The sequence below is a fragment of the Pleurodeles waltl genome, chromosome 8 (genome assembly GCF_031143425.1).
Source record: "Pleurodeles waltl isolate 20211129_DDA chromosome 8, aPleWal1.hap1.20221129, whole genome shotgun sequence".
In the NCBI taxonomy this organism is placed as follows: domain Eukaryota; kingdom Metazoa; phylum Chordata; class Amphibia; order Caudata; family Salamandridae; genus Pleurodeles; species Pleurodeles waltl.
In genome coordinates, this window is record NC_090447.1 from 1,140,212,574 (window position 1) to 1,140,238,221 (window position 25,648).

The 25,648-nt window shown below is 46.5% G+C and overlaps 1 protein-coding gene across 3 annotated transcripts in view; it reads left to right on the forward strand.

The window, feature by feature from the left end:
- The window catches only part of KPNA3 (karyopherin subunit alpha 3), a 542,591-nt gene extending 517,573 nt beyond the window's left edge, over positions 1 to 25,018 (forward strand). For all 3 annotated transcript variants that reach the window (XM_069205359.1, XM_069205360.1, XM_069205361.1), the window contains exon 17: positions 21,927 to 25,018. In XM_069205359.1, coding sequence (XP_069061460.1) covers positions 21,927 to 22,025 — 99 coding nt within the window. In that variant the 3' untranslated portion in view covers positions 22,026 to 25,018. The remainder of the gene's footprint in view (positions 1 to 21,926) is intronic.
- Positions 25,019 to 25,648: the final 630 nt, after the last annotated feature.

A 25,648-nucleotide genomic window follows, 5' to 3' on the forward strand; every position in this document is an offset into this window, starting at 1 on the left:
TTAAGTGCCACAGTGTATGTGTCTCATGTTACCTCATTGAGTAATGAAAGTAATGAAATACGTAGTGAGTGCTTTGCGTCTGTCACCACGGTTGCACATTTTTTGAGGTTGCTCACCTAGGCACTAATCTGAAAAGCAGTAGATTTTCATACCAATGCTGCCCCTATATTTAAACACCGCATGTAGTAGGTTTCATAGTGAGGAGCTTGTTTATTAGTTCAGCTAGCACCGCTGTTACTGTTTCCCAAAACGTTACTTCCAGGCATGTGCAATCCATGTGGGAGAAGTCGGCCTTTGGACGGACACATGGGACATTTCAGTGTCACACCCTGTATTATACACCCAAGGTGACTTGTGTGATGTATGTTTTGTGCAAATAATAAAATTGTGATTACTTAACACGCTTTTCACATGTTCCACTGCTTATCTGTTAGGTTCTGATTGATATTAACTGATTTCACCCGGAGATTAGAGTGGTGTGTCATGGTCTTTGCTGTTAAAGCGCCCCTTCAATAGAGGGACTGCCTTCCTTCCTTCGCCATAGCAGAACATCACCCATAGTGCTTTAGAGTGCTGTGGCTCACCTTGCTCCTGTTTCCAAATAAATCTCAGCCCATGTGTCAGAGCAGTATTTGTCAGAAAGGTCACCTTGTCTGATCCCTTATTCCGCACTGATTTATTGAAATACCCCACTACATACTTAACACAAAATCAAGTTGTGGACCCATACTCAAATCAAGTAGCTGGCAGAATGAGAAAGACAGAGGCATTAGTGCATGGGAGGCTTTGCACAAGGGTCTGTACGGTCAGGTCACAGCCTCAAACAGGCTTGGGAGTGTTGTCCTCTGCCTCCCCCCAACACTCACTGTCCCATCTCATACACCCTTTCCCATCACGCTCTGCCACACCTTCCACAGATGTGGTAACCCAAGGCAAGGGGAGTGGCAATCTACGTTCAGCCAAGTTTGCCAGCACCTCCAGATGTGCCTGGTATCAACATCCAGGGTAGGACACCAAAGCCAAAAATCAAATCATATTGGGTCCACAGCTGAGATAACAGCCCCCTGTAACTAGGACCTCTTCACAGCCTCTATGAACACTGCCTCAATCTGTACAGTAAAGCAACTGCTGGAAGATGTTGATTCACCACTACTTCAGGCTATAATACATCAGGGAGAAGTGTAAGAATCATCCCCTACTAGCGCAGAGTGCCTGGAGAACTCATTGCTGCGTATAAAAGATGGAGCAGTGGGATTGATACTGTCTGAAAAACACATGATGCATGTGATGCCTGAGGAGAGTTTGATTGTTTTGATAGATGCTTCTTGCTGTCGATTCCTCATCATTTGAATATTTACTGGCTGCCAGACTGGACCCGGAAACTTTTCAGCAGTACGTGTAGCGCTATGAGGCTCTGCACTGATGCTATTTCGCCCCAGAAATTACATGTGGCGCCTGCATAGGCACCAATCCTGCACACTGATGTCGGTTCCTTTTTTTCCTCATCTCCAGATGCAGATCTGGAGCTTCCCTTCCTCTTTGAGACCCCCAGCCTTCTTCAGATCTTTCTAATTTCAGTTTGCAAGGGAAATGTCAACTCCCAAAATGACAGGCTTTTAAGCCCTGTCAGGACTGTTGCAAACAAATGTGACAGATCTTCATCAGATTTGCTTGGGGTTCAAGTCACAACTCTAAAGCCTGCAGTGATTGCACGTCCGTGAACGTGAAAGCCAGTCAAAACCATGAAACAAAACTTTACATCACTGTTAAAAATGGGACCTTTAGTTGGCAGTTGGTTTGAACGCTGTCCAAGTAGGGACCCTCACTCTAGTCAGGATAAGGGAGATACCAGCTCAGATCACCCCTGCTCACCCCCTTGGTAGCTTGGCACGAGCAGCCAGGCTTATCTCAGAAGCAATGTGTAAAGCATTTCCACACAACACAGAGTAATAAGTGAAAACACACCAAAAGGACACCACACCAGTTTTAGAAAAATAGCCAATATTTATCTGTGCAAAACAAGACCAAAATGATAAAAATCCAGTATACAGAGTTAAAGATATGAACTACTAAAAAATACAGTTCCTTGAAGTAGATAGCTCCACCTGGGGCTATTGCTGTGTCGTGATCTACAAAATCAACAGTTCAGGCCAGTTGCGGCGTTGCAGGCCAGCTACGGTGTCAGGAAGACCTTTGGAGTTGCAGGGTGTTGTGATCCTCACGGTGAGCTCTGGAGAGCGGCGTCGCTGGCGAGGCGTTGTCCATTCCGGAATCGGTGCAGGAGTTGTTGGGCCCTCAGATCGAACTCCGGGCTGATGAAGTCAGGAGCACTGGCATGGATGGTGTCGAGGCTGCTGTGCGAAGCGGGACGATTCGACGTGTGGTGCTCATAGGTCATGGTGCAGGCAGTGGCTCGGGGACAGTGCCCAGCAGCGTCGGTGTGACCAGGGCTGCGATGTGAAGTGGGGCGGTGTGACGTGCTGTGTCACCAGGTCACAATGCGGGCAGTGGCGTTGTCGTTGCTGAAGCGCTGTCATCTGTAGGCCCAAGCCAGCAGTGCAGGACAGGACGGTACTTCGTGACCCTCACGAACGGTGTCCACAGGCCATGGTGCAGGCAGGATGCCTGGTGACAACACCGGAGTCGATGATGCTGGCGTCGGTGGACCCGGCCTGCAGTGTGGGACCGGACGGTGCTTCGTGTACCTCACGAGATATGTCCACAGGCCACGGTGCAGGCAGCGGCGCCAGTGTCAGCAGGAGCGGCAATGTCGGGGATGCCCAGACTGCGGTGTGAGCAGGCAATGCCAGAGTGCGGGTCCCACAGTTCAAGGTGCGAGCAGCGGCTCGGTGAAGTCGTCTGATGACGCCATTGGTGAAACCAGGGTTGCGGTGCAAAGCGGGGCGATGCGTCTCCGTGTGGTGTTGGCAGGTCACGGTGCAGGCCAGCGGCAACGCAGTGGTTTCTCCTCTTGAGCAGTACAAAACACACAGTTCCCAGAGCTGCAGGTTGAGGAACCTGAAATCTTTGGTGTCCCTGAGACTTCCAACCGGAGGCAAGCTTCACTGCAACCCCTTAGAGATCTTTCTCAAGCAGGACACACAGCGAAGTTCACCATTTGCATTCTTAAGGCAGCAGCAGCAGCAACTGCAAGCCAGTCCAGCAAAGCAACACAGCAAAGGGACAGTACTCCTCCGCCAGCTTTTCTCTTTGGCAGAGATTCCTCTTGATTCCAGAAAGATTCTAAAAGTCTGGGGTTTTGAGTCTTCCTCTTATACCCCTTTCTGCCTTTGAAGTTGGCAAACTTTAAAGCAAAGTCTCAAGTGTTTGTCCAGGCCAGGCCCCAGACACACACCAGGGGGTCGAAGACATTTGAGAGCAGGCACAGTCCTTTCAGATGTAAATGACAACTCCTCCCTCCCCTCTAGCTCAGATGGCTCATCAGGATATGCAGGCTACACCCCGCCCCCTTTGTGTCACTGTCTAGAGAGGTGCAAAACAACCCAACTGTCAAACTGACCCAGACAGACAATCCACAAACAGGCAGTCACTGAACTGTTTAAGCAAGAAAATGCCTACTTTCTAAAAGTGGCATTTTCAAACAGACAATTTAAAAAAAAAAAACTTTACCAAAAGATGTATTTTTAAATTGTGAGTTCAGAGACCCTGGATTCAACATTTTTAACTGCTCTCAAAGGGAATCTGCACTTTCGGGATATTTGAAGTCAGCCCCCATGTTGACCTATGAGAGAGATAGGCCTTGCACAGTGAAACCCGAATTTGGCAGTATTTCACTACTAGTGTGTTTTATATGTCCTACCTTAAACATGCACTGCATCCTGCCCCTGGGGCTACCTTAGGGGTGCCTGACCTGTAGTAAAAGGGAAGGTGTAGGCCTGGCAAGTGGGTACACTTTCCAGGTCGAATTGGCAGTTTAAAACTGCACACACAGACACTGCAGTGGCAAGTCTGAGCCATGTTTACAGGGCTACTCATGTGGGTGGTACAACCAGTGCTGCAGGCCCACAGGTAGCATTTGATTTACAGGCTCTTGGCACCTTTGGTGCACTTTCAGGGACTTACCAGTAAAACAAATATGCCAGTTATGGATAAACGAATCCACAGTACAATTTACAGAGTGAGCATATGCACTTTAGCACTGTTTAGCAGTGGTAAAGTGCCCAGAGTCCTAAAGCCAAAAAAGCTGTTCAGAAAAATTAGTAGGAAGGAGGCAAATAGATGGGGGATGACCCTGCCTAAAGTGCCAGATGCAACAATCAACAAGCACTGAAAGACTCAGCAATGGGACTGATCCAAGTCAAAAGTTCGGTCCAGATCCAGAAGTCTTCCTCTCTATCAAGTTATCAGGTAAGGCAAAGAAAAGGCACAACAAATCTATTCAGGATTTGACTTCTTCCCGCCACCTGCACTCTCCTGAGAGGCCATACATGTTGATCTTGATCCAGAAGTTATTTGAATTCGGAGCCTATCCCACAACTTGTCAAGACACAACCGTAGCTGCCAGGTTTTCAGAGTGCTTATGGTTTATATTAATGTGGGAGTGATATTCTGCAGCCAAATGTGTGACACTTTAAGTGACACACATTTTTCACTGTTTGTAATACAATTATTGACTTGCATAGTCAAAGTGCTTTTGCAGTTGCATGGTGGGACCTTGTAGCGCAATAAGTAAACGCGCTATTCACTTTTCCCCCAACCAGGATTATTTTCTGTATCTTGCTTTTCTCACACAGAAAGACATCTGCATAGGGAATGAGTTAAGCAGTTGAGTTTCACAATGCAAGATAGTGCATTTCCCACCGATAACTTGAACTTGCATCATTCATTTAAAGTTTGTGTGTTATAATTACCATGCTCTAACACTGCCTCATTGGATTTAGTTCTCTGCTGCCAGACTTATCTATGCCACAAAGACGTGACTTCCAGGACAGGCTAAGACTGGGCAGTAGAAAACATCTTGGATTAGATTGGGGGGTGGGAGGCAGGTGGGGTGTAGGGGGGCAGGAGGTTGGGAGGGGGGCTGAGGCATGGGTGATTGGGGGGGATGGGGCAGGGGGAGATGGGAGGAAGAGGGTATTTGAATTCAAACAATGTGCTGCTATTGACAGCTGTACTCCAGCAGTGCAGCATGTGCTGACAAGCTCTGGTGGATTCATGGTAATGGTGCCATCAGTGGTGCTCAAAGGGGAAATCTCTGACAGCTGAGGGCAGGCTGGCTAGCACTTTTGAAAAGTGTGCTCTGCCACAGGCAGCGGACCGGACTACTGAGACCCCACACTTGAGACTGAAGACAGAAGGGCAGATAATGCAACTTGATGATGATGCAGGTGTTGTCATAAGGCTTGGAGAGGCTGGCTGGAGTACAGAGAAGAGAAGCCATTGTAGTGAACTATAAACCATGTCTGGCAGCCATTCAAGAACACATCTTGGACCTTTCCCCAGCTGCCCTCTAGAATAATTACCTGAATTAGTACTGCACAGTGGTCGGGCGGCACAGTGGACTTCACTGTAAAACAAACTTCCTTGTCTGAGCCATCCATTAGGTGTTGTGTGCCAGATAAGAAGGCACACAGCCACATGGTAAAGAAGTTACACAGTTACTGGCCTAGTAAAGTTCACCCTGCCGGGCCGAGTCGGTGATGGGCTCATAATAAATGCTGCTGGACAAGCCGGACCTCAAAGTGCATTATATAAATGCAGCATTCCTTATAATGTTTATCCTTGTAGCTATAAAACAAGTTGAGGTGAAAAACCCATGTGCTGAGTCTTAACAGTTAGTTCACTGCACCAGTGTAGTGTTGGCTCAGTTTATTTTAGTCCAGCCTAGCACTAAAAATATTTTTTAGTTGCTGAAGTCACTAATACACCACCACTTTTTCAAAACATTCTTAGAAATACATTCAGATCGCCGCTAATGTAGCGACTGCCTTAGCTTTAACAGGGGGGTGAAGTGAGTGCACAGTCAGCTACAGAAAACAAGTGTGTAAACAAAGCAACCTTTAGACTTGCACGACACAGCAAGGGGATTTATACCTTTAATAGCGGTTTGTTGATGGCAACTCCTGGAACATTTCCCCTCTGCCTTGCCTGCCTCTAACACATACAAACTATGCAGCGAAAGAGATCTGTGTGCTAGTGCCTGACCTTAACGCCACTTATAATTTAGAGAAATTCAGATTTTAGTAATGTCTTGATAACAATTACTGTGACTGAGCAAGCTGGAGCATACTTACTGGCTGATAGGAATGCAGCGATGCTTATAAGTTTGCTCCCAGAAGCTATAAAAAAAAAAAAAGCATGATTAAGGCATTGTAGTGCGATGATGCGGCCAGGAGCACTAAAATGCATTAGTGTAAACCCTATTGTGTGGTACTTGGCAGGCTGCAAAACCCAAGTTTACAGGACCTTCATCTACTCCTAAACAGGTGGAAGAGTTAAGAGAGGCCATGCTCCAATTCTTTCGATCCTTGCTGACGCCCTCTGGCATGCCTTCAGCCCCACTGAGCCAAGAGGTTCTCAATCAGGATTACTACCAGTGGGTTCTCCCTCGTCACCTGTTGGACACTCCAAGACCAGGCACTCTCTCCAGTTCAGACTCAGAGCTATGATCCATGCCAGTTCCTAGCACTTCAATGACAATGCCAACTCATCAATGCCGGAAGACGAGGTGTTTGTTGCCCTCTCTGACTCCACATACTCACCCACCATAGAGAACCCACTACCACCATTAAACCTGCCGCTGAGGAGAGTGATTACATCATGTTGATGAATAGGGCAGCAGAAGTCCTTGATCTTCAGCTCCCATCTTGAAGGTCAAGACCAAGGCCCTGACCAAAGTTTTTCAGCGAGGGTAAACATCAACAGAGTATCTTCTTGCATTTAAACTAAGAACTAGCACATTCTTTTTTGGGTTATGGTCACCCCAGTTAACTGGCAGATCTCACACCACCCTTTTGCCCAAAGCAATTCCCCTGAAAGATATCTAGTGCCCTTCCCCTGAAAGCTTGGTGGTGCATGTGTGCACAAGCAGGACAGATTCAAAAACTCTTCCATCTTCTCCCCTGTTGGAAAGAGTCTTCTCCTCCTCCACTTCTCTCTTATATCCATGAATGCCAGCTGCTTACTGAGCCACTGTTTTCACATGTAGGACTTAGTGGCTCAAGTGCTCTCCGGTGTTCATGAAAATCTCCAACCTGTCTTCTCCCAAGATATACTGGGTGGTCATAAAGCTGCCACATTCACAATTCGTTGTGGCTTGGACACCACCAATTCCATCAGGCAGGCCATTGCCATTAGTGTGGCTAGTTTCCACCAGACTTGGTTGTGGTCTACCTATTTTTCAGCCATTGTCCAGTGGTCCCTCGGGACATGTGCTTTGACAGGGTTCAGCTGTTTGAGGGCAAAGTGTGTTCTGCGCTGGGGCAATTTAAGGAGATTAGTGCCAGTGTGTAAGAAAATGCCTCCTTGGGCATGGTTACCCCCTGACTGTTTGCCTTTTGGTGATGCCAGTTATGATTGAAAGTGTGCTGAGACCCTACTAACCAGGCCCCAGCACCAGTGTTCTTTCCCTAAACTGTACCTTTGTTCCCACTATTGGCACAGCCCTGGCACCCAGATAAGTCCCTTGTAAATTGTACCCCTGGTACCAAGGGCCCTGATGCCAGGGAAGGTCTCTAAGGGCTGCAGCATGTATTATGCCATCCTGGGGACCCCTCACTCAGCACATGCACACTGCCTCACAGCTTGTGTGTTCTGGTGGGGAGAAAATGACTACGTCGACATGACACTCTCCTCAGTGTGCCATGCCCACTTCACACTGCCTGTGGCATATGTAAGTCACCCCTCTAGCAGGCCTCACAGCCCTAAGGCAGGGTGCACTATATCACAGGTGAGGGCATATGTGCATGTGGACTATGCCCCTACAGTGTCTAAGCCAAACCTTAGACATTGTAAGTGCAGGGTAGCCATAAAGAGTATATGGTCTGGGAGTTTGTCAAATACAAACTCCACAGTTCCATTATGGCTACACTGAAATCTGGGAAGTTTGGTATCAAACTTCGCAGCACAGTAAATGCACACTGATGCCAGTGTGAAATTTATTGTAAAATGCACCCAGAGGGCATCTTAGAGATGCCCCTGAATACCAGTCCGACTCCTAGTGCTAGGCAGACCAGTTTCTGCCAGCCTGCCACAACCAGAGGACTTTCTGGCCACATGGGGAGAGTGCCTTTGTCACTCTGTGGCCAGGAACAAAGCCTGTGCTGGGTAGGGCTACTTCCCACCTCCCCCTGCAGGAACTGTTACACCTGGCGGTGAGCCTCAAAGGCTTATGCTTTTTGTTACAGCACCCCAAGGCATCCCAGCTAGTGGAGATGTCCGCCCCTCCAGGCAAAGCCTCCACTTTTGGTGGCAAGGCTGGAGGAGATAATTAGAAAAACAAGGAGTAGTCACCCACCAGTCAGGACTGCCCCTAAGGTGCCCTGAGCTGAGGTGACCCCTGCCTTTAGAAATCCTCCATCTTGAGATTGGAGGATTCCTCCAATAGCATTAGGGATGTGCCCCCCTCCCCTCAGGGAGGAGGCACAAAGAGGGTGTAGCCACCCTCCAGGACAGTAGCCATTGGCTACTGCCCTCCTGACCTAAATGCACCCCTAAATCTAGTATTTAGGGGCACCCCAGGAAATCAGATTCCTGCAACCTACAACAAGAACGACTGCGGACCTGAAAGCCCTGCAGAGGTGACGGATGACAAATGACTTGGCCCCAGCCTGTCTCCAGACTCATAGAACCTGCACAGCGACCCATCTGACAGGGACCAGCGACCTCTGAAGTCTCAGAGGACTGCCTTGAACCCGAAAAACCAAGAAACTCCAGAGAACAGCGGCACTGTTCAAAAACAGCAACAACATTGCAACTTTCTTGCAACTTTTAAAGACTTCACTCTGCCCGGCGGAAGCGTGAGACTTCACACTCAGCACCCAACACCCTCGGCTCGAGCTCCAGAGAGCCAACACTGCAGGGAGGACTCCCAGGCGACTGCGACCTCGTGAGTAACCTGAGACGACCCCCCTGGACCCCCACATCGATGCATGCCGAGAGTATCCAGAGGCTCCCCCTGACTGCCTGGAACAAAGAACTCAATGCCTGGAACAAGCACTGCACCCGCAGCCCCTAGGACCAGAAGGAACCAAACTCCAGTGCAGGAGTTATCACCAGGTGACCCTCTGCCTAGCCCAGTCGGTGGCTGGCCCGAGAAGCCCCCCCTGTGCCCTGCCTGCATCGCCGGAGTGACCCCCGGGTCCTTCCATTGATTCCTGTTGAAAACCCGACGCCTGCTAAACACACTGCACCCGGCCGCCCCTGTGCTGCTGAGGGTGTGTTTTTTTTGTGCCTACTTGTGTCCCCGCCAGTGCTCTACAAAACCCCCCTGGTCTGCCCTCCGAAGACGCAGGTACTGTTTTCCATAGGCACCTATGTGTTTTGGGCTATCCTTTGACCTCTGCACCTGACCGGCCCTGTGTTGCTGTTGCGGTGACTTTGGGGTTGCCTTGAACCCCCAACAGTGGGCTACCTATGCTCAGGAACTTGAACTTCTAAGTGCCTTCCTTACCTTAAAAACTAACCAATACTTACCTCCTGCAGTAACTGTTGATTTTTGCACTGTACCCACTTTTAAAATAACTTAATGCCATTTTAACTAAAACTGTGTATGTTACTGCTCTATTTCAAAGTTCCTTACTTACCTGTGTGGAGTACCTTGCATTTTATGTATTTACTTCAAATCTTGAATCTTGTGGTTCTAAAATAAATTAAGAAAAGAGATTTTGCTATATAAAATACAATGTACTGTGCCAGGAGGCCCTGGGCCTCTGAAAATGGCTGGACCACCCAGGAATTTTCCTGGTCATGAATCATCTGGCTGGATTGGTGAATGCCAGAGCAGACAGACTCAGGCGTCCATGCCTAGCAGGTCACAAGAGGTGTGGTGCAAGGTCTCTCTCATGAATGAGTAGAGCCATGGCTCGATCTGTTCACACAACCAAGAATATGCAATGTCAGCACTTTTGCGTGTTGACTTTTTCAAGGCGTTTTGCTCTGAGACTTGTTCTTACTTGAATGGAGCTCTGAACTCCTATATATATATCTCTCTATATATATATATATATATATATATATATATATATATATATATATATATATGAGAAAATCAGGACAGACTCAGCCCAAGTTATCTTAGTAGCTCTGGATTGAGCACAGCGGATATGATATCCGGTACTGAAGGGTATGGGCTCCTGTCCTCTGATCAGGCTGTCCTAGCAGCAGGGCAGGGTTTTGGCCCTGGGCCTTCGCAATCTCCACTTCCATGCTTGGAAATTGAGTAGCGACAGCTGAACACCTTTGACTGACCTCTGGAGGTGGTTGAGGCCATCTTGGCAGCCAAGCAATCCCTTGAAAAACTGTTTATCCCTTTCATTGGGACATATTTATGGCTTGGTGCAGTACATGCAGCTAGACCCCACCAAAGCAAGTTATCTGACATTTTGTTGTTTTTTGTCGCTAGCGAGCAGCGCTTTGCTCTGGGCACAATTAAAGGGTATCTTTCAGTTCATTTGGCCTTTCTACGGTTGCTCAATGAGCTCTCATTCTTTTCAGTCTCCAGTTGGTAGGGTGTTTTTTTAAAAAAATTTTTTAGGTTTACAACATTGTTGTCCTTCCTCTACCTTTGTCATGCTTCAGTGGCACCTTTACTTGATGCTTGCCTATCTAATGTGTGCCCCCTTTGAGCCGCTTCACAGCTGATCATTGCAGCTTCTCACCCTCAAGATGGTGTTACTTGTCACCATAGCATCAGCATTGCATGTCAGTGATCTTCTGGCTCTGTCAACCTGCCGCACTCCACCAGTTTTCCAGATAAGCTTGTTTTGTGGACTTGGGCATCTTTCTTGCGTAAAGTTTTGACACTATTCTTCATCATTCAGAACATCACTGTAATGAAATGCACCTTTTTATATGGTCACCCCCAAGTGTTTGGACTGATGCTTCTGGTTTTCGACTGATAGTATACCGAGGCCTGCTAACCAGCTCTCCGTGTCCTTACCCTAAAATGTGATTTTTTTTTTTCTTCTTTTAATTGGCTTATAATTAGTTCTTGTAAGTTAACTTACCTATAAGTCCCTAGTATGTGGTACCCAGGGCATGTAAGTTAGACCATCACCCCAGGAATTGCAGCACTGGTTGTGCCACCCTGGATGTGAATAGAGTAAAATCTTCCAGTTCACCATTGACAACTGGAAGAGCAGTTTCAAAGTGCTATCCCCACTTTTCCATTTAAAGCAATGGTATAGCCAAGCCTTCCCCTGCAATATGTGTAAAACACTGGTAAGACCGGGTGCAGCATATATCTGATAGAGACTTCTAGTTACAGATTCCTAATCTTAGAATTTTCTCCCAGGCGTCAGACTGGATCTGGAGATTTTTTTCTTCAAGCAATACCCTTGTGCGTCGAGAGGTGGCGTCGGTCGACTCCGCAGGCATCGTAGTTGCCGTGATGATGTCAGGAGTAGTACATAGACGCTGCCTCAGCACAGTGACGTCAGTTCTTTTCTTTCTGCACCACGTGCTGATCCGGAGAGAGCTAACCTGGTCTCTTTTTGACCGAGTTTGACCATTTTATTGAGTGTTTTGGTGAGTTTTTGGTGTCAATGTCCCCGAATGCTGGTTTCAAGCCATGCGAAGACAGTTACCGTATGATGTTGGTGATGGATCTGCATCGGGTCTGTTTGTGGTGCTTGGAGTGCAACAACGACCCGAAGTCATGCTCAGAGTGCTGGGCCATGCACTTGAAGGCCTTGAGAAAGCAGTCCCTCAAGCTCATGGAGGCCTGGCGCTCACCTCCGCGTACTTCCCGGTCTCGATTGAGGGGAAGGTCTTGAGACCGCTCGCATAGCCACCACCATTCTTCGTCCTCCAAGTCTTCGAGCATAGGTAAGAAGTCAAAGTGGTCCTGTCACCCTTCGACTTCACCCCCGTCACTCGGCTGATGCGACGTGGGAGAAGCGTCGACACTTGAGTCTTCCATCTTCGTGCCTGCTTCTGGGTCCGCTCCGTGCTTCCCCGAATTTCCAGGAGCCAGAGCGATGCCAGCCCAATTAAAGGAGTTTTATGAGGCTATGCGCCTCAATTTTGTGCAGGCCGACCCCGGTACGGCACCTTCGGGCCCAGGGGGTTCAGTCGGGGGCCTTCGGGTTCCGCACCGGCGGCTTCAGCTCTGGCCACTGAGGTCCTCTCCGGATCTGCTCGCAGATACGCACCAACACCTTCTCTAGCTCCAGTTCGATTGTCAAAGCTCCTGTCATTGGTGGTGCCCATCATCGATGTTGACAAGATCCTCATCCCCAACGACTCTGAGTCGGAACGGCGCTGGCTGACGCTGCCTCCTTCGATGAGGCCTATTCACCCCAGGTCGGATTCTGACCATTTTTCTTATGGGTACGAATTCGGGGAAGGATTGGAGGGTTCCCTGGACCCTTATGAGTACCAGAATGACCCTACTTTGGACCGGGCACAGGAGTTTGGTGAGGCCAGTGGCCTGGACACTTCTCCAGACGTTGGCATACGGTCTCCTACCATGGCTACAGCGGAGGGAGCAACTTATTCTATGGTGGTCAGTAGGGCAGCTGGGGTCCCTGGCCTTGAGCTGCCTACTGTACAGGTCAGGTCGAATCTCCTGACAGAGGTGCTTCAGCCAGGTGCTTCCACATCTGAGCCCCTTCTGCCTTTCAATGATGCCCTCACCGATGTCCTCTTGGGTACTTGGTCCAAGCCCAACACAGCCCCGAACGACCCTAAATTCCTGTTCCAACACCCCACGCCTGAGTCTCTTCTCATCCAGGCTTCCTCTCCTCAGGCGCATCCCCTTCCACACCTCCGGATAGGGAATCAAAAAGGGTGGAACAATTTTGGAAGAGGATGTTTTCTTCCTCCAGTCTTGCGCTGCGGTCTGTGAACCCCACATGCCTTTTGAGCCTCTATCGCCACTCTGTGGAATACAGTCACGCAAGTTCTGCCGCAGATACCGGAGGAGACCTGTGCTGTTGTCTCCCAAGCTGTCACCGATGGGAGAGAGGCAGCAAAAGTTCATGATCCGATGTGGGCTGGACACTACTGACTCTGGGGACAGATCGGTTGCTACGACGGTGGCCTTGAGATGCTGCACCTGGTTGCGTACTTTTGGTTTTTGAGGGGATGTCCAACAGTCTCTCATGGACATGCCCTTTGATGGCTCCTGTCACTTTGTCTACAAGGCGGACTCTGCCTTAGAGATGTTCAAGGACTCCTGGGCTACGGCTTGGTCTGTTTGCTTTTCCACTGCCCCTTCCACCCCAACAGTCTGCCTTTAGCCCCTTTCGTGGCCACGGAAGGGGCTCCCTGTCGCGCCCCCAACCAAGCCACCATGCCACCCATGCTGTTCAGCCGCTGCGTGACCAGGGACGCAGAATCCCACGTGGGACAGGGAACCAATGGTCTGCCTCGTCCACCCCTGCCCCAGCCTCCAAACCCTCCTAGTCGGTCCCCTCACTCCGATCCATTTGGTGCTAGGATTCCCCATCACCTACCCCACTGGGAATCCATCACTACGGACAGGTGGGTTTTGCAGAAAGTTTGAAAGGGCTATTCCCTCCCCTCCGAATCTGCCCCACCAGCCATGCCTCCATTAGCCAGCCATCTTACAGAGGATCATCTGGTACTTCTCCGCCAGGAATTCTCGGCTCTCTTGGCCAAGGGAGCTATAGAGAACGTCCCTGTGCCAGAAATAGGTTGTGGTAGTTATTCCTGCTACTTTCTGGTGCCCAAAAAGGACAAGGGCTTACATCCTATCCTAGGCCTTCGGGACCTCAATTACTTCCTCAAGAAGGAAAAATTCAGAATGCTCACCCTGGCTCATTTCTTGTTTGCTTTAGACCCAGGAGACTGGATGGTAGTGTTGGACTTGCATGATGCTAATTTCCACATTCCCATCCTGCCTGCCCATAGACATTATCTGCAATTCGTGGTAGGTCACAAGCACTTTCAGTTTACTGTGCTCTCCTTCGGCCTTACCAGCGCCCCTTGGGTGTTCATGAAAGTGATGGCGGTGGTTGTAGCTCATCTGCTCTGGTTAGGGGTTTCAGTCTTCTCCTACCTCGACGACAGGCTGTTGAAGGCAGACTCGCCCCAGCAAGTCGTCTTGCACCTTCAGACTACGGGGAGCCTTCTGCACACGCTGGGGTTCAAGAACAGCACTACCGCCATGTGGTTCTGCAACAAACAGGGCGCAGTAGGGTCCTTGATACTTTGTCAGGAGGCACTACGCCTCTGGACGTGGCTGGAACATCAGGGCATTACCCTGGTGGTTCAACATCTGGCGGGCTCTCTGAACGTCAGAGCGGATGAACTCAGTTGTCGATGCACATCCAATCACAAATGGCATCTCCATCCAGAGGTGGCTCAAGGTCTCTTTCAGCAGTGGGGAGAGGCATGGTTAGATCTGTTCGCCTCTGCAGAGAACGCACAAGGTCAGCTGTTTTTCGTCTCAAGTGGCACTCCAGTCTCCTTTCCGCCTATACCACCTCTGCCCAGAGTTATCAAGAAGATCAGGAACGACCAGGCCCAAGTTATCTTGGTAGCTCTGGACTGGGCACAGAGAGTATGGTATCCAGAGCTATTGAGCATGGCCCCCGATCCTCCACTCAGACTGCTTATTCGGACGGATCTTCTGTCGCAGTAACAGGGGACGGTTCTGCACCTGAACCTGTCCAATCTCCGCCTTCATGCGTGGAGATTGAGTGGCGGCAGTTTACAACTTCTGATCTTCCACCCAGAGTCTGCGATGTTATCTTGGCAGCCAGGTGTCCCTCCACCAAAACAGTATACACCTGTTGTTGGCATACATTTGTGGCATGGTGTACCAACAAATCTGTTGATCCCCTCTCTGCTCCTCTATCTGAGGTTCTTTTGTTCATTCTTTCTTTGACACAGCAGGGCTCTGCTTTGGGCACCCTTAAAGGGTATTTATCAGCTATTTGTCCTTTCTTAGGCTACCTGATCAGCCCTCACTCTTTAAATCTCCTATTGTGAGTAGATTCCTAAAAGGTCTCATCCATTTATTTACTCCCAGTCCATTTATCATGCCTCAATGGTACCTCAGTCTTGTCCTTACTTAATGTGTACTCCCAATGAGCCAGGGCACAATTGCCCTTTATGGCGCCTCTCTTTCAAAACTGTCTTTCTTGTTGCCATCATTTCTGCTCGCAGAGTGATTGAGCTTCAAGCACTTTCTTCAAAGCCTCCATTCTTGTCTGTGTACCCTGACGTCAAAGTGGTGTTGCGCACTAAGGCTTCCTTTTTTCCCCCAAGGTTGTTACGCTTCTTCATGTAGGCCAGTCCATCACCTTTCCTACTTTTTACGCATCCCCACATCCTTCTCATGAGTAGGAGAGACTCCAACGTCTGGACCCAAAAAGAGTATTGGCGTTCTATTTAAATCATTCTAAAGATTTCCGGGTGGACGATCAACTCCGTCGGGTATGTGAGTGTGCAAAAAGGAAAGGCGGTGCAAAAATGTACCATCTCTCAATGGGTACTTCTTTGCATCAAGATGTGCTAAGCTTTGGCCAAGATGCAACACCCTGAGGGCTTGCACGCTCATTCCACCAGAGCAACTGCTGCTTCCACTGCATTAGTATGTGGAGTTCCTGTCCTGGATATCTGCCAGGCGGCTACGCGGGCATCCCTGCACATGTTTGCTAAACATTACTGTAGGGAAATGCCACTGTTGGCATGGTCCCCACCCCACTTTTTGCCTAGTGTTGATGCCAGCTTTGATTGGAAGTGTGCTGCGACCCTGCTAACCAGGTCCAAGGACCAGTGTTCTTTCTCTAAAACTGTACCTTTGTTTCCACTATTGGCACAGCCCTGGCACACAGTTAAGTCCCTTGTAAAAGGTATCCCTGGTACCAAGGACACTGTGGCCAGGGAAGGTCCGTAAGGGCTGCAGCATGTATTAAGCCTCCCTCAGGGACCCCTCACTCAGTACATGCACACTGCTTAGCAGCTTGTGTGTGCTAGTGTGGAGAAAAAGTCAACATGGCACATTCCCTCAGAGTGCCATTCCCACAAACCACTGCCTATGGCATAGGTAAGTCACCCCTCTAGCAGGCCTTAGAGCAGGGTGCACTATACCACAGGTGAGGGCATAGCTGCATTAGCGCTGTGCTCCTGCAGTGCCTATGTCAATTCTTAGACATTGTAAGTGCAAGGTAGCCATACTGAGTATATAGTCTGGAGCCTGTCATTATTAACTCCACAGCACCATAATGGCTACACTGAATACTGGGAATTTTGGTATCAAACTTCTCAGCACAAAAAACCCACTGTGATGCCAGTGTGGGATTTTTTGAAAAATGCACACAGAGGGCATCTTAGAGAGCCCCCTGTATATTACCCTAGTTCTGGGCTGACCGGTCTGTGCCAGCCTGCCACTTTCATACGAGTTTTTAACCAAATAGGGTGAGTGCCTTTGTACACTCTGGTCAAACAAAGCCTGTCCTGGGTGGAGGTGCTTCACACCTCCCCCTACAGCACCTGTAACTCCTGGCTGTGAGCCTCAAAGGCTCAACCCTAGTGTTACAGTGCCCCAGGGCACTCCAGCTAGTGGAGATGCCTGCCCTCCCTGGACGAGCCCCCACTTTTGGCAACAAGTCCAGAGGGATAATGAGAAAAACAAGGAGGAGTCACCGCCTCAGCCAGGACCACCCCCAAGGTGCCCAGAGCTGAAGTGACACTCTCCTTGAGAAATCCTCCATCTTGCTTAGGAGGTTTAGGACCAATAAGGATAGGGATGTGCCCCCCTCCCCAGAGGGAGTAGGCACAAGGAGGGTGTAGCCACCCTCGGGGACAGCCATTGGCTAGGGCCTTCTGACCCTAACGCACTCCTAAATTTAGTATTTAGGGGCGGCCCTGAACCCAGCTCTTCAAATTCCTGACAACCTCAAGAAAGGACTGCTGAACTGAAAACCCCGCAGAGAAGAGGAGACCAGAACTGACTCTGTCCCAGCCCTACCGGTCGTCTCCTACATAGAAAAGCTGCAAGAAAAGAAGCAATGCGTTCCGCAGGACCAGCGACCACTGAAAAGCCTTCAGGGTACTGCCTGCATCACAGAGGACCAAGAAACTCCTGTGGATAGCGGACCTGTCCAAAAAGAAAACCAAGAAACGTATTTTAAAGGGACTCTCACCTCACTCCAGATGTGAGTCCAACTACTCTGCAGCAGACACCCCTGGCCCGTGTCCAGAGAAACCAACTATCCAGCTATCCAGAGAGGACCCACAGACGACTCAGACGACCAGTCCACCCTGAGCTGACCTCTCTGCCCCCAACAGCCCCCCCCCAACCACACACACAACACCTGCAAAGGGAATCCCAAGGACCCCCCTGACCGCGACAGCCTGGAACAAAGATATCTGTCGCCTGGAGAAGCACTGCATCTGCAGCCCCCTGGCCCGAGAGAAACCAGCCACCGGTGCAGCAACGACCAGCAGGCAGCCCTCACCCTTGCCGAGTCAGTGGCTTGCCCAAGAGGCCCCCCTGTGCCCAGCCTGCAGCACCGAAGTGACCCCCGGGTCTCTCCATAGAGTTCTGTTGAGAACCCGACGCCCTGTTGGCACACTGCACCAGGCCACCCTCGTGCCCCTGAGGGTGTGGTTTTTGTGCCTACTTGGAGCCTGCCAGTACTCCTCCAAACCCCCCTGGTCTGCCCTCTGACAACACGGGTACCTAACTGCCAGCAGACCAGAACCGGAGTACCCCCCTGTCTCCATAGGGGCTCACGTTCTTTTGGTTCCTGGTTGACCTCTGCACCTGACCGGCCCTGGTGCTGGGTGTTTGGGGTTACCTTGAACCCCCAACTTTGGGCTACCTATGTCCTGGAGACTGACCCTGTAAGTGTGGTACTTACCTCAGAAACTGTACTTTACCTACTTCCCCCAGGAACTGTTGAAAATTGCACTGGGTCCACTTTTAAAATAGCTTTTTGCCATTTTAAAGAAAACTGTGTACAATATTGATTCTATTCAAAGTCCTACGTATTACTATGCAGAGTTCCTTTCATTTGATGTACTTACCTGCTAAATGAATCTTGTGGTTTTAAAAATAAATAAAAGAATGTTTAGCAAAGGAGAAGGGACTGTGCCTGCTGTGTCCTGCTTGTGAAAAAGTAATCTCCAGAGCCTATCAGAAACAAGATACTCAAATGGTTGTTTGACCTCTTGGCAGCACAGGGCCACAACAACTGTGAAAGCTTTCTGGGGCAAGTTGGTAACCCTTAATCTTCAGAACGCCACCAACCACTCCCTTACAGCATCAGAGACAAGCATCTGACACTCAGAGTTGCACCTGATTCCTCTGGACCCGGGGAAGTCTTCAGAGTGCAGCTTTGTTGCACAGAAGACAAATAAACATCCAGAAGAGGAATTATCGCCCAGGGAAAGATCTGGCTGTGACCGCAATACCAGGCGACTGGACTTCTGCGAGGACATCAACCCCATGGCCAGGAGCCCCTCACCGCTCTGTAGACTGAGAAATAGCCACAAATAGTCCCCAGTCAGTCGCATAGCAGCCACGGCATCTTTGGCATCCTGTATCTCTTGCATCAGGCCCACTTTTATAAGAACATACAGCAAAGGATAAAAGTGCCTGGAACTGACTGAAGACTGCTTCACCAACTGAGGTAACTATTTCTGTGGTCCTTAATGGTTCCACCTGGCTCCTTGGCTGAGTTGATTGCCCAAAGTAACTCTAACCGACAACAGTACAGCTAGCTGAAAGTTTTAGCTCAAAGTTCCCAAGTGTCGAATTCCATTTACCAATGCTTGTTTGCAATTCATTAAAAGGTGCATATTTAACGTACCTTGTGAAATCCATATATCCGGAACCCTCTGGTGGACATTTTTCATTGTGGTGTCTAAAAATACATACATGCAATCTGTATTGGTAAATTATTGGATTTCTTGAGTGTCATGTGTATTTCTTTTTCAGTTGTTTTGGTGCTATTTAAATGCTTTACTCTTGTTCCTTTGTTGTAAGCCTTGCTGCTCAGAGCCACAGCTACCCAGGATTGAGCTTAATACCTGGCAAACGAAACATCATGATCCTAAAGGAGCTGATAAGTGCATTACACTGTGAGGTCTCAAAACCACACAATATATTCGGGCCACTGGAATTATGTGTCAGGGGAGGGCCAAAATATGTGGCAGGGTTACGTAGGTTATGCATCACAAAAGGCAAATTATGCAGCACATTTTGTGATAGTATATTTTGTCATTTTTGTTAACACTGTGGGCATTAGTTGCACTTTATTAGTACCAGTTTAACATCTAAGTACAGCCATAAGCTACAGGAAGGTGACCAGCCAACCTTTGCAAAGGTCATTCTGCTATGCGGCAATATGTTGTTGCGTTTTTAGTAACTTTTGATCGTTTTGAGCTAGAAACAAAATTAGATTTTTGTTCAAATCTGCACATTATGTAGCAGATGATTGATAATTTGACAAATGCAGAAAATATACAACTATGCGAAAATCACTGCAGACCTGAAATCGCATGATTCTAGTGGCCCTGAATATAATACATCCATTTCCTTACAATCACCTTGCTGGCATTCTGTGCTTCGCCTTACCCCTCAAAAGAGTAGGAGAGACTCAATTGCTTGGACCTCAAGAAAGTGCTGAGCTTTTACATAGATCATACCAAAGAATACCAGGTTGGAGGATCTCTTTGTGAAGCTCTCTGGAGCAAAAAAAAGGCAAGGCTGTGCAGAAGAGAACCATCTCCTGCCGGATCATGCTTTGCATTAAGATCTGCTAGACATTTGCCAAAAGGCAGACCCCAGAGGACCTGCATGCTCATTCTATTAGGGCAAAAGCTGCTATTACTGCATTGGCAAATGAGTCTCTGTCCTGGACATTTGCCATGTGGCTATGTGAGCATCCCTCCATTGGTTCACCAAGTACTGTTGTCTAGACTGTCTTGTTTGCTTAGAGTCATTTTGCCCACTCAATCCTGCAGGACATCCTGGTTGAGTTCATTCACAGAACCACCTCAGAATAGGTATCTTTTTGAAAGATGAGGTATCTGCGGCTAGAAGTTCTTACCTGAAGAAAGTTACTTATTTTCAGTAACACTCTTTCTGGTTAAGACTGTAGCTGCAGATTCCTCACTGACCATCCCGCTCTCCCAGTGCTGTCATTGGGCTCTTTCCATTAATAAGATCCAAAATTTAGTAATCTGCACACTGGTTACTGTCAATTTGCTAGTGGGGCTCTGCATTTGGGGGCATGGATAGCTTCAAAAGGAACTGACAGCACCACAGGAGTGGTGCCTACAAAGGCTCTGCACTTAATGCCCGGAGCGGAACGACATCAGTGCGGAGCTGCACAGCACCACCTACTGGCACGCAGTTACAGCTCAAAAGTTTCCAGATCTAGGCTGACCCTGGGGGAATGCTCAAACAGTGAGGAATCTCCATCTAGATCGTTTCTACCAGAAAGTGCATTACTGAAGGTAAGTAGCTTATTCATCAAGTCGATTTAGCGGCCTTTTAGGCCATGCCCCTCAACTTCAACAGATAATCTTAAGTAGGTTGTTCAAGGAGCAATACAAGCCGAAGGAACCATTAAGGCTTCCAATCAATCATGTGTTGTGTGTGTCTCACTCTTATCCTTCTTTATTTTCGCTTCATTCCCAACTTGGCATCATTAATAAAAGCAATGATAACTCGAATAATTAGATTTGGTGGTTTTATGAACTGATCATGCTAAGCAAATAACTTCGAGGACACAGCTTTGAACTCTATGTTAATAGCTCGAGAGGCAGTTTCATAGATAAAAGTGATATTTTGAAAAGGTGAAAAAAATTGCCTTAATTTCTCACAAACCTACTGCAGATACCAAGTGTAGAGGGTTAGGAGTCACGATTGAAGTGCAGATTGATAACTCATCATGTGTTCATTTTATACCCACGTAAATTAGCCTAAGTTTTTCAAGAGCATATAAAAGGTACCTTTAGTGCACAATACCTTTTATCATTGAATACTGATTTTTCACCCCTTTTGAAAAGCATCTTCCTCAGTGGTAAGTGATAGTCATATCAGTGACTTTCCAATATACTTCGTGTTTTTGCTATCATGTTATTCTGTGTTTGGGCTGGTATTTCACTGATTAAATATTTTTGCAACTGAAAGTCCATCCCGTGTTCTTTGTTGCCCAGGGGTTACTGTGCCACAGATACCCTGCTTGAAACCCACAAAAATCTAGTTCAAGCTAAGCAACTTGATGTAATCTCCACCCACCTCTTCCTGCTTTGGCACTGAATTACGAGCTGATGCTAAGCTTTGACGTTTGTAAAGCGGTGTTGCAGAATGCAAAGATATTTTCAGTGTGAAGGACAACATAGACTTTCGAACAACATCTGCATCCTCAGGATCACACTTGGGTAGCCGTTGTGAAGTTTTCCGTATTATCTTCTGTGTACGCTTGACCAGGAAATCCTCACAATTTGTTTTGGGGGCTGTGTAAAGTTTAAAAAAAAAAAAAAATCGTACAATTTTAGCTATCATAAAGGCCCTGCTTTTTGCATTGGCTTGGAAAAATATAAAGGGACAGCACTTCTGGAAGAGCCCAGGTATGAGTTTATTAATACTTGTTTAAAAAAAAAAGTGGTACTGCCAAACAAATCTTACCATAAATCATATGAATTTTATAAAATTAAAAATGCATTGAAGACAGCATCGTTGCTTTTTCTTTATTACATGTCAACATTTTTAATTGTTTCTTTATACACATTTCAATGTCTTCTGATTCACTTCATAGATTGATGAAGATCCCAGTCTCATTCCGGATGCCAACCAAGGAGGTACTTACAATTTTGACCCAACATCTAATCTGCAAGCAAAGGAGTTTAACTTTTAGAACAATCTGATGCAATTTATCCCACATCAACATGAAGCACCACCAGACGACCATGAAGTGAAAGAAGGCGAAAAGACGCACATGCCTCTTCGTTTTGATGCCTCTAAAGCAGGCCATCTATCGGTCACTTTGCAGTTGCCAAAAGTCACTATCACATGGACTGTTAAATGCATGATATTGTGAAGCTGTCATACAATTTATCCACTTGCGGACTCAACTTTTTGCCCTTCCTGTGGTGCGACATGCAGATAACAGCCTGCAGTTTTATTAGGAATATTCCATAGTGGTGGCACATCAGCTTTTCGCAGAAAAGTAGCTCCTCTAGAAAATGGCACGCTGTGGATAAAGACATTTTGGTATGATGTATACATTTTGGAAGACTTTACTTGGGACACTCAGTCCAGAGCCTTCACCATCGCCCCCAACGCACATATGTTCATGTACTTTGTGGATGAGTAAATTTACTAACAGAAAAGCGAGACAAATGATTTCATTGGTGAAAATTAAAGTTGGCCACTAATGAAACCAGTAAAGAAAACTCTACTTGACTAGTCTGTAATTGATGTGTTTATTAAATGCCTCAAAAGCCAGAGTTTCTCCGAACTGGACTGGTAACGGAGTTTCCATTTCGCCTAAATTTTGAAAATAGGAAGGCCCGAAAGGCCACTGGTATCAACCCCGCGTTTTCCTGCTGTTTATTATTCCACTGCTCTGCATGGTATGTACGCCGAGTTACAGTATGTCATTGCAGACATAACCGTCCGATTAAGATGAAAGTAAGCCTCCCTAGAGTTTCTGTTGAACACGATGTGTACTACATTTGATCACTGGTTTCCGGAATCTTGCTTTCGACTTTCAGTAGTCAGTATTTTTTTCTAAATTGACAGGTGAATATAGTTGATTTGCTTTGGGTTTGAACTGTGGCGCTTTCAAGTTCGCTGTAATTTAGTCTTAAACTAGTTTTACTCCATAGCCACGGCTTTTGGTAATGTGGGTAGCAACAAACCAGCAGTTCTTTCGAAACACCGTAAGTTTTTGTCCTCGAATATTGGAAGCGTTTAGTTCAGAAATCGGTCCCCAACTGTGTTGGCATGAAATATGTGGAGTCCATTTTGAGTGCTTTAAGGTTAAGAAGCTGTGTTTTTGAAACTGCTTTTGTAAATTGGGGTTGTTTTAACGAATTATGCATATTCTTGTGACAGAGCTCTCGGGGGCCGTGAGGGGTGTTGGCCATTGGTTTACAAACTCGTAAGCAGTATGGGCCAATTATTTGTTCACAAGGAATTGTTAAAGCTAGTGTGAAAGGGTTAAACTTGCAAGCATATTAACGCTACCTGGATTTTTTGCCAGAGTTAACGTGGTTGACTGTCTCCCAATGAATTAGTGTAATAAGTTAGATAACTAATCTGAACTAATTTAGTTTTCAATGTGGGTCATATTTACCCTGACGAAGAGGACGGATTACATCCACGCTTTGTGGCTATGCTGTCTCCCTTCCTACCCCTTTTTTCCTTTATTGATGAACAACATATAGCAGGTGTGCATTCATTGAAATATGTATCTGCCAAGGTAGAGCCACTTTAAAGAGCAACTTTTGTCTTGTATCTAAAATAGATACAAGCGTATGTTTAAAATGCAAGATTTTTACTTGCTAGAGAATCTGTTTTAATATAGTGGTTTGGCCTCTGATTATTTATAGGTTTTATAAATTTTAGAATCAATTTCTCTTTAAGGTGGCTCAGATTTTTTTCAACTCTTGTGCACATAAAATTGAGTTGAAGTTCATTGTGCCTTTTTCTTTCCCAGGAGTTTAGATTTAAAGCTTCATATGGTAACTGCACCCAAATCGCACACTATAGTCAATCCTGAAACTGTGTGGTGTTTGCAAAAACAATATATATTTAAGTCAAAACTAAGTAAGGTCACAAAAGTTATATATTTTTTTCATTTCCAGTTTATAATGTGAATGAAATTGTTTGTTATACATATATAAATATATATATATTATTGGCCTTTTGCTTCCCTGTTCAGACAAGACACTATGTTCTTAAGAGGAGATGAATATTTTTTCACTACTGTGAAGATTTTTGTCGTTGCACTTTTCAAAGTATAACTAAGTGTACCGAATAAAAGGGCAACTCAATAGTTTGAGCTTTAGATACAAAGTCAGTCAGAGTGGTGCATTCATAATGATCACTTTTTATTTTTTATTTTGTGACCTTATCGAAGTTTGATTGGGATTTCAACCATTTCTGAGTTCATTAAAATATATTGCAGCACTTTTTAAGTTTTCAGAACAGTGTTTATTTTTTTCAAACTATCAGTTCAATAGACTAAAACCTTCTTTAAAAAGAGGCATCTAAATAAATGTGTTCCTAATTTTGTATATTGGCTTAGGTTTTGTAACCAATAAAAAGCTGCTATCAAATACTATGACAGATGTAAGGATTTATTTTAAAGCTATAAAATAGCTGCAGTAACTGTGGATTTGTTTAAAAATGTTTTGCCATCCTAGACTTCATAACCTTGAAAATATTGTCAGAGTAGGTGATGCATTCCTTCAGGAAGTTACGTCTTTTTTTCACCAGTTGTAAATGACTTAAACATCTGAGTAGCCAAGCTACAAGTGATTTGTACCTGATGTACAACATAAAGTTAATAATGCATGTCTTTTGAAATGATACACTGATGGACGTTATATCCAGTTGTTACTGGAGGACCGTTACTATCAAACGGTTTAGCTTTGTGATATTAGTGCATTTGCCTCACTCATCTTACTCTAATACAAAGTGACTCAGTAACACACACAGTTCACTGAATTGCCCAAAGTATTAGTGCATTCAGCACATGGTATAAAAGGGTAAAACCATCTTCTTTGATCCATTGTCTACACCAGCAATAGTGTTAAAGCTTTAATATAACTACTCAGTCATGTATTCAGTAGTTTACAATGGGGAATATAAAGCAAGTAAGCATTAAAATATGTTCTAGAACGTTTGATTCAACTGAAATTTTTACTGTACGTGTGCATTTTTACAGTAAACAGTTAGCATGAGTTCCAGACACCTGAATTCTCTCCCGTTTACTTTCACCTTCAGCTTCCTGGCATATAAAGGAATAACGTTTTTGTTCTGATATAGCAAGGATATAGGTATTTGTGTTGTGCATCCTTGCTGTTCAGTCAAGGCAAATACCTACATTCTGTGGAACAATAGCTACATCAGTGTAATGGCGTTTATGCTCCATCCATGCTGAATAAACAAATTATTTACCTCAGTATTCATTAATCTTTTCATCCTTCCAGCCTTCACATTTGCTGATGCCCATATCCAATCAGGAATGCTTCCAGAGCACTCAAATCAAAACATAGTGTAGAAGTGTGTTTGTGCTTGCATTAGCTGAAGTCCATTCGAACACACAGTTAAAAAAAAAAAAAAAAAAAAAAAAAACAGCTTGGGCTTTGAGTGTTCATGCCTTTAAGTAGGTTTGCATAGTGCATCACATACTATTAGTAGATTAAAGTAGCAACTTTCATCATTATCTGACACTAATCTTTTACAACGGATAACTTATTCCTTCAGATTCTACCTCGTCAAAAATCTCCAAACGATCAGACTAGACCA